Source organism: Tupaia chinensis, unplaced genomic scaffold, assembly GCF_000334495.1.
Source record: "Tupaia chinensis unplaced genomic scaffold, TupChi_1.0 Scaffold000578_2, whole genome shotgun sequence".
NCBI lineage: Eukaryota > Metazoa > Chordata > Mammalia > Scandentia > Tupaiidae > Tupaia > Tupaia belangeri.
This window is the reverse complement of record NW_006160094.1, coordinates 7,320,185-7,330,178: the sequence shown is the minus strand read 5'-3', so window position 1 is coordinate 7,330,178 and position 9,994 is coordinate 7,320,185. Positions and strand designations below refer to the sequence as shown.

Sequence of the window (9,994 nt, the reverse complement as noted above, 5' to 3'; positions counted from 1 at the left end):
ACCCCGCCCCCCGCCGCTAGGGCTTCCTCTGGGCGCCTCGGAACCACAGCAGGGACCGAAGTTTCCATAAGGGCGGTGTCCTCATCTCAGCTGAGGACAGTCCACGCCCCACTGCCAGGAACGGGGAGACTTTACCGCGATGCGGAACACTCGCCTGCAGCAGCCACCCTGCCAGTCTAATCCGCTTGCTGCAGGTCTGCAGGTAGGGGGCGCCCCGGAGCACAGACCTGACAGTAGGAGGTGCCCCAGACTGCAGACCTGAAGGTAGGGGGCGCCCCGGAGCGCGGACCTGACGGCAGAGGGAGCCCTAGCCTGCCCGGGGCAGCTGGGAGGCTGGGAAGGGTGCTGGTTGGGAGGCAGTAGCAGCGAGTGAATGGGACCACCAGGACGGCGGCCGGTGTGGATCAAGGGCCATCCAAACCGAACACAGACCTGGAGAGGGCGCCAGGGTGGACAGGCAGTCATCAACTGCCACCCGGAGGTGAGCTACAGGATGGGCGACTGACCTCCTGAAGAGCCGAAATCCAGCACGGAACGAGCATCTGCCAGAGGGCCTTCCCTCTCAGGGCTCAGGCAGAACCGCGCTCCCTGACTGCCCTGGGGGCCACTCCAGGCCACTGAGTGCCACTGCGTGGCAGGGAGGAGGCTCCAATGCACAACTGGCCCTCTGAAGGCCGGCTAGAGCAAAGCTACCATCTCTCTCTGAAAAAAACGACGACTTATTTATTATCATTGTTGCTTACCAGAGACAGAGAACGAGAGACAGGGGCCATGGGAAAGCTAGCCCCCAGGTCTGGGATAAGAGCCAAGGGCGACCATGTGGGAGGCCAGCGCCCCAAAGCTACCATCTTTAAGGGAAAATCTCCCAGGTCACTGAGCCGTTTCCACGGTCCACACGGGGCCTGGGGGCCTGGGAGACAAGCAGCCTTGATGGTGGTGAGTGTGGGACCCGCCAGTGCTGCCGGCAGGGCAGAGGGAAGGCCTCTGTCACCCCACAGAATGGAAGGGGGTCCATGCCGACAGGGTGCAGGCCGAGGCTGCAGCTGCCCTGAGTACGCCAGGCATGCCCGCACCCACGACAGGTTGGCCCAGGCTTGTGGGTCACCTCTCTGTCTCCCTCACCGAGGAAAGAGAGGACAGCCGGGGCCGGGAGAAGCTGTTCTCTGAGCATCTCCCATCGCCTTCCCTCCGGCCCCCATTTCATCTGACCCCACGACTAATGTCAGGTTTTGGGAGCCTCAATTCACCCCACCAGGCCAGGTCCTAATCTTGGCAATTCCAAACACCAGCTTTGTTGCTGGCTGCAGCGCGATGCGTGTCACTCTACATGCCCGAACCTGGCCGCTCCTGACCAAGCTCCTCACTGGGCCCCGTGAGCCACCACGCTGTGGTCGGCCTGTGGGCAGGTGCCCAAGACCCCAGGAGCTGCAGGCTGGGGAGACGCCCATCCACCCGTCTCTCTCGTGCCCAGGTTTTCCCAGTAGTGACCACAGACTGCAGGCTTGCTCTGCTGTCCTCCTGCACCTCACTGTGAATCAAACATGCCCGCCCCGTCAGGCATCAAAGTATCAACTCCTCAACCTCAATCCTACCTCTCCGAGGATCTGTGTCTGGGCCAGCCAGGCGGCGTGGTGGGGAAGGCTACTGGATCCCACACGGCCGACTGTGCAGGTCAGTCCCAGACCTGGTGACCTGGAAAACACACCGGACATAGGTCCATGCCCAAAATTCCACGAGGAGAATGGAGGAGAAGGGATTGCAGCATGGCCGGCCCCCAGGGGACGGTGGTTCTCACGTTCCTTCTCTTTCTCTCTCTCCAACAAGCGCATGTACCTTATGGGGAGAAAAACTTTGAGGAAAAAAGAGAGCTGCATCTTTCTGACCTTTCCCTTTCCCTGTAGCAGAATTTTTAAAAAAATTTTTTTTGTGAGAGGTTTTCACTATAGGGCACATGCGCTCGTCAGACAGACAGAGAGATACAGAGAGACAGAAAGCAAGAAATCACCCCCTGGGGGATGGCCACGCCGCAATCCCTTCTCCTCCATCATCCTCTCGGGATCTTGGGCACGCACACACATGTGCCCGGCGTGAGTGTAAACCACTGTGTCTGGGGGACTAGCAGTTAGCGTAATGGCTATGTCGCTGGACTCCCACGTAGTTGACTGCGGTTGGGGTACCGGACCCGGTGGCTTAAAACTCACGCCAGGTGCGTGTACGTGCGTGCCCAAGATCCTGAGAGGAGAATGGAGGAGAAGGGATTGTGGTGTGGCCAGCCCCCCTGGGGGGTGATTTCTTGCTTTCTGTCTCTGTCTGTCTGGCGAGCGCACGCGCCCTATAGCGAAAACCTCTCCAAAAAAAAAAAAAAAACAAACAACACTGGGTCTGGGACTTGAACTGTGGTTGGTATATGGGAGTCCAGCGACATAGCCATTACACCGACTGCTGGTCCCCTGTAGCAGAACTGAGGGAATGATCAGACCCCAGGAGGCCTTGGCTCTGAGGACCCACATCGTCTCAGAGTGTGTTACACACATCCGGCTTCTCATTACACACTCTTTTTTTCTTTTTTTGAGAGAGGTTTTTGCTATAGAGCGTGTACGCTCGCCAGACAGAGAGAGACAGAGAGACAGAAAGTGAGAAATCACCCCCCGGGGGGATGGTCACGCTGTAATCCCTTCTCCTCTTGGGATCTTGGGTATGCATGCACATGTGCCCGGTGTGAGTTTAAGCCACTGGGTCCGGGACTCGAACCGCGGTCGACTGCGTGGGAGTCCAGTGACATAGCCATTACGCTAACTACTGGTCCCTCATTACACATTCTTCACACCCACACTTTAGCGTCAGTCACGCATGGCACAGGGGCCAGCAGCAGGGTGGGGGAAGCCCCCGACCCAGGCCGGGCACATGTGTGTGCTGTTATCTGGGCCTCTGTGACGGAGGTGGACCACAGCCAGAGGGCCCGGGTGGTGCCTGTCCTGTGCGCTCGCTTGCTCAAGGCGAAAACGAACTTTAGACAAGGCTCCCACGCCCGGCCTGCTGGAGCCAGGCCCGCGTCTCACCCACAGGCAGCTGTGGCGGGGTGCTGGGCTGCCCACTTACGAGCACGCCTGTCCTCACTGAGGCGTGTCCCCACTTTCCATTCTCCCGGCTGACGCAGCTGAGAAGGGGAGTGGCGGGCTCACTTCCAATTTACGGAAGGAACTGCAAAAAGGCATGTACTTCAAGCACTTACTCCCTTCAGCATGTGCGAGTGCTGTGGCTCACACGTCCCACAGGGAAGGGCCTCCACCAGTGGCTTCCCTTACCCCGTCACGTGGCCACCCTCTGAGGCCTCACCTGGGCTTCCAGTTTTGGATCCTTTTTTTTTTATTGGGGAGAGGTTTTTGCTATAGGGCGCGTGCGCTCGCCAGACAGAGAGACAGAGGGACAGAAAGCGAGAAATCACCCCCCTAGGGGGGATGGTCATGCCACAATCCCTTCTTCTCCATTCTCCTCTTGGGATCTTGGGCACGCACGCACACACGCCTGGCGTGAGTTTAAGCCACCGGGTCCGGGACTTAAACCGCGGTCGACTACGTGGGAGTCCAGCGACATAGCCATTACACTAACTGCTGGTCCCCCAGTTTTGGATCTTTAAGGGAAAGGAATGCCTCGAAGACAAGTGAATAACAAAATCAGAATCTTTAGGGTTTTAGTGATTTCCCCCCAATCTTCCACTGTTTTATCCTAATTTGACATTCAACTTTTTAGAAGGCAACTTAACCTTAAGTGCACTTTTTTTTAAAGATTTTTTTTTTCCAGAGGGCATGTGTGCTTGCGGGAGAGACAGAGACAGAGACAGACAGGGAAAAGTGAGAAATCACCCTGGGAGGTTGGTCACATCGCAAGTCCTGCTCTTCCACGCTCCTCTCAGGATTCTGGGCATGAACACACACATGCCCAGTGTGATTTTCAAGCTGCTGGGTCTGGGATTCGAACCATAGTTCGCTGTGTGGAGTCCAGTGCCTTAACTACCACACCACCTGATGGCCCCAGTAATACTTTAGTAAAAGCATTTCTATCACCATATCTGATTGGTTTTGTAACATCTAAATAAGCAGCCACGGTAACAAGTAGGATGAGCACTGACAGGTTGGTGACAACCACGGCTGACCGCTAGGGCCGAGAACTCAGCTGCCGACGGTCAAGGGCAGCAGAGACTGCGAAGAGCTGATGAGTCCCCCACAGCTCAGAGCCAGCACAAGGCCAAGGCTGGTCTCTGACATGCAGGTCCCTTCCAAAGGCTTCGAATTTGTTACTGACGTGAGATGGTGGCAGGACTGTTGTCCCACCCTGCCTCTCTACCCTGCAGACACTCACCCGGAGGTGAGCTGTCTGTTCCGGGATCCCCGCCCGGAGGTGAGCTGTCTGTCCCGGGATACCAGCCCGGAGGTGAGCTGTCCATCCAGGGACCCTCGCCCGGAGGTGAGCTGTCTGTCCCGGGACACCAGCCTGGAGGTGAGCTGTCCATCCAGGGACCCCTCCCTGGAGGTGAGCTGTCTGTCCCGGAGGTGAGCTGTCTGTTCCGGGATCCCCACCTGGAGGTGAGCTGTCTGGGGGTGCGGGGAATTTTATTATGCTGGGGTTTGGCTCAGGGTACAATAAGTCTCTATTCATTCTGGTGATTATTAGGAGCTATAACTGCTCTTTCCTTACAGGAACACCTAGGCCTTAACAAGTTTATATACAACTTTCTTTGGAGAGGTTTTTGCTATAGGGCGTGTGCACTCGTCAGAGAGACAAAAAGTGAGAAATCACCCCCCCGGGGGGGAAGGCCATGCTGCAATCCCTCCATTCTCCTCTCTGGATATTGGGCATGCACACACGCCCGGCATGAGTTTAAGCCACCGGGTCTGGGACTTGAACTGTGGTCAACTACATGGGAGTCCAGTGACATAACCACTACACCATGTGTTGATCCCAGTATTTATCTATTAATAGATACGCAAGTTTTTTTCTTGCAGACTATGCTCAACGCCATGTAGAACCACTGTAAAATGTTTTATTGCTACCAGAATTGTGTTTATCTTCTGGACTTTTAAACTGTATCGTGCCTAAGAAACACCCTGAAGAGTTACTGCAGGATCCCAGCTATCTCCTCTTCAATTGTAAGGGGGTCGTGAATGGCACAGAGGTAAGAGTTTGAGTATGTATGTACAATGTGTCAGAGGCCTGTGTGTTCACCAGGGACAGAGGAGAAAGACCCCTTATGAGGCATGGCAACACTGCAATCCCTTCTCCCCTATTTCTTCATCCTGTTGGGATTTGGGGTGTGTGTGCACACACAGACACACTCACACACATTCATGTGCCCCGTGTTTTTCAAGGTACTGGGGCTAGGACTCGAACCACAATTGCCCATGTGATTCAGCTTCCCTAAACCACAAGGCATAACAAGACAGCCTAGAATCTGAGTGTTTTTTAAAAAATTACTTATTGATTTAATTTTACTTATTATTATTATTTGAAAATTTGCTATAGGGCATGTGTGCTCACCTGAATGACATAAGAGAGAAAGAGAATGAGAAAGCAAGCTGCCAGGTCTGGGACTTGAACTGTGGTCAGCCATGTGGGAGTCCAGCGCTTAACTACTATGTCACCTGCTGCCCCTTCAATCTGAGTTTTAAATGAGCATGCGATGTGACCCTGATGCAGACTGTTTAGTTACACAGTACCATTACTAAGTTCTAATGAGTAGACTTTTAAATACAATTTACACTCCTCCAGGCAAACATGCTATGCTCTGCATCTTACGGTTCTTTCCTGTTTTATTACATTAGCCACGATTCCCAGAACAGTATGATTGGTATTGTATTCTCGGGTTTAACCCTGCTGGGTTGTGAAGGACTCTTTAGGTAAAGAGATAGATTTAATTTTTTAATATTAAGAACTTCATATATATACTGCTGAATAAAGAGAATGTTTAATTCTAAGAGGAACAGGGATCACAGGTAACTGTCTGAATAAAGAGAGTATGTTAAATTCTATGAGGAACAGGGATCACAGGTTAACTGAATGAATGAAGGGGCTGGCTCCCCATTTTTCCTTCCATTTCTGAAACGTCTGGGTGTTATCTCTTCTTTGAAGGTTTAGAAAAGTTGAGTAAATTATAATAATTCTGGATCTTTTGATGGGATCCCTTACGTGACAACAACTCTTCCCTAATTACTGGTTTGCTAAGATTTTCTTTCTTGGGGCTGGCAGGTGGCATGCTGGTTAAGGTGCTGGACTCCCACAAAGCTGATGGCGGTTCGAGTCCCAGATCTGGTGGTTTGCTTTCTCACGTTCCCTCTCTTTGGTCAAGTTAAAAATAATAATAAGTAAAATTTCTATTTCTCAAGTTAGATTTTCTTGTATTTCTTTTTTTTTAAGAATTATTTATTTTAACTTTGCCTATTATTATTATTTTAATATTTCCAGAGAGACACAAGAGACAGAGAGAGAATGAGAAAGCAAGCCTCCAGGTCTGGGACTTGAACCACGGTCAGTCATGTGGGAGTCCAGCATCCCTAACCACCACACTATGTACTGGCCCCAGATTTTCTTAGATTTCTAGTTACTGTCCTATTTCACTGTGACTTTCAAATTTAGAGAACTGTATATCTTTCAAAATAAAAAATTTAGCCTTCTACATGGTTGCTAATTTCATGACTCTTTAATGTTGTATTTATGGTTTATCTTATTTTAGTTTTTCATCTCTTAAAAAGAGTCAACATTTAAAAATCAAATTCAATAGTTTCATAAGAATTTTTCCCCTTTTTTTCTGCTAGCGCCATAAAAATCTTAGGTTGAACATTACAGTAAAAAGCAGAAATCAGAAAGAAGATGTAGGATAACTAGGATGATTTATAGATACTTTAACAAACCACCACTGGTCCTATCGAGAAAGTCATACACAAAGTCAAACGGATGCACAAAACTCTCTATCAATGTTGCTTTAAGAATGTGACAGCAGGGACCAGCAGTTGGCATAATGGCTATATCACTGGACTCCCATGTAGTCGACTGCGGTTCGAGACTCAGAGCCGGTGGCTTAAACTCATGCAGGGCACGTGTGTGTGTATGCCCAAGATCCCGGAAGGAGAAGAGACTGCCGCGTGGCCATCCCCCCTGAGGGGTGAGTTCTCGCTTTCTGTTTCTCTCTGTCTCTCTCTGTCTTTCTGGCAAGCACATGCGTCCTATAGCAAAAACCTCTCAAAAAAAGAAAACAGAATGTGACATGATATACTTTAATTCCTGGGAAAACGGTCACAGTGGGTTGCAGATCCTCAAAATGAAACATAATGATCTTACACAAAATTAAGTATGTTGATGGAAAATGCAGATTTTCTCAATCATCTGTGACTACAGAAGTCTTGAAGGACTGTTGGCAAGTTCTCACTGTTATGTAAATTTCTAGAATTTTCTCTAAAGCATCTATCTGCGTAAGGGTTAGGAACATCCTTGGCTCCATCACAAATTAAGGAATACACCTGCTACTTGGGACTTCCCTGTGAAGACTGAAGTGTCTGGAAATACTTTTTTTGATTTCATTAGCAGGTGAACAAATATTCCTGATCTTCCACAAACATAAATTAATAGCCAGAAAGAGTAACATTACTAAAATAAAACATGCAAACATAGAAAAGGAATTCTGTCAGGAGCTGTGGGGTTCAAGAGATGAGTAAGATGTGCTCCCGGATCTGGAGAATCTTAGAGCCACGATAAAGTGAATTAAGGCATAAGGAAACACACTCGGGAAGAAAATCCTCATGCTTGGAGAGCTGGGACGACTCACATGGAGGGCTTTATAGACAGCAGCAACCGAACCACGGTAAGGAAACGGGGGCAACGGGTATGTGAAAATGTCATGAATTAAGGTACAGGAGGGGACGCTAACAAGCTCTTAGAAAAAATAAAGTACCAAAAAGTGCTGAAACCAAAGCACAGTTTTTTGGTAATATGTATTTCCTGTAAACTGTTGGAAGAGCCCATACACGTATGAAAATGCAGGGCACAGGGTGTGTAAGCTCTGGCCTGCCCGAGGTCAGTGGGGACGGCACGACAGCTGTGGCCAGCAGAGCTAGTCCAGGAGTCACACAAACGCTCTCCCAGGTCTGTGGCCGAGAACATGCCGTCTCTGAGGAGAGCACACAACACGCAGAGTGCACATGACACACAGAGTACAGACGAACAGAGTGCACACGACATGCAGAGCGCAGACGACACACAGAGTGCACACGACATGCAGAGTGCACACAACGCACAGAGTACAGACGACACGCAGAGTACACACGACGCGCAGAGTGCAGATGACACACAGAGTGCACACGACGTGCAGAGTACAGACGACACGCAGAGTGCACACGACATGCAGAGCGCAGGCGACACACAGAGTGCACACGACACGCAGAGTGCAAATGACGCGCAGAGTACAGACGACACACAGAGTGCACACGACATGCAGCGTGCAGACGACACACAGAGTGCTCTTAGAAAAAATAAAGTACCAAAAAGTGCTGAAACCAAAGCACAGTTTTTTGGTAATATGTATTTCCTGTAAACTGTTGGAAGAGCCCATACACGTATGAAAATGCAGGGCACAGGGTGTGTAAGCTCTGGCCTGCCCGAGGTCAGTGGGGACGGCACGACAGCTGTGGCCAGCAGAGCTAGTCCAGGAGGCACACAAACGCTCTCCCAGGTCTGTGGCCGAGAACATGCCGTCTCTGAGGAGAGCACACAACACGCAGAGTGCACATGACACACAGAGTACAGACGAACAGAGTGCACACGACATGCAGAGCGCAGACGACACACAGAGTGCACACGACATGCAGAGTGCACACAACGCACAGAGTACAGACGACACGCAGAGTACACACGACGCGCAGAGTGCAGATGACACACAGAGTGCACACGACGTGCAGAGTACAGACGACACGCAGAGTGCACACGACATGCAGAGCGCAGGCGACACACAGAGTGCACACGACACGCAGAGTGCAAATGACGCGCAGAGTACAGACGACACACAGAGTGCACACGACATGCAGCGTGCAGACGACACACAGAGTGCACATGACATGCAGAGTGCACACGACGCGCAGAGTACAGACGACACGGAGTGCACACGACGTGCAGAGTGCAGATGATACGTAGAGTGCACATGACACAGAGTGTACACGACATGCAGACGACACGGAGTGCACACGATGCACAGAGTACAGACGACACGCAGAGTGCACATGATGCGCGGAGTATAGACGACACGCAGAGTGCACACGACACACGCAGTACAAACGACGCGCAGAGTACAGATGACACAGGGTGCAGACGATGCGCAGAGTGCACACAACACGCAGAATGCACACGGCACACGGAGAAGTCCCCAGAGTCTGGACGCACCCAGCTGCTTGGGGGAGGCTTCCTGAGGGGTGTTATGGGAGAAGGAAAGCTGGTCCAGACCCTGAGAGCCACTGAAGGCCTCGGCGGGTGAGGCAGACACGGCAGGACACGGAGGGGCGGGCCCTCAGGCTCAGGGCTCAGCTGCGTCCTACCTTCTGGGCGATCATGTTGCAGATCTCGGGCAGGAAGTCCTCGCTGAGCAGCTTGTACAGCTGCCGCTCCCGAAGGGAGGTCCTCTCTCGGAAGCTCTCGGTGACCTGTCTCCACTCCTCTTCCGTCTGGCACAGGAGCCACCAAGTGCCTTGGCCCGGGCCCTGGGAACCTGCAGAACGAGCACTCGCTGTGAGGGACCCACAGGCTGTCTCTGCCCTGGCTCCCGACGAAAGCAAGGAACCAGGGACAAGGGGCTGCGTGTGTCTAATAAACGGCGGCTGTGTGAGCACGTGTCTGTTTTTGGTTTTGCCGCAGGCCACGTGTGTTTTGGGGGAAAGAGGGGAAGTGTTAAGAAATCACCCCAAGAGGACGGCCATGCATGCACAGGCCAGCGGCTGGCCGTGGGGGGTCCAGCTGC

The 9,994-nt window shown here is 51.8% G+C and overlaps 1 protein-coding gene across 1 annotated transcript in view; it reads right to left on the bottom strand.

Moving 5' to 3' along the window:
* Window positions 1–9,994, bottom strand: part of CECR2 (CECR2 histone acetyl-lysine reader) — a gene marked incomplete at its 5' end in the record, with an annotated part of 69,473 nt that overhangs the window by 39,910 nt on the left and 19,569 nt on the right. The window contains 1 exon segment of the mRNA XM_027775645.1: window positions 9,576–9,745. Within this exon segment, the coding sequence (XP_027631446.1) occupies window positions 9,576–9,745 (170 nt within the window).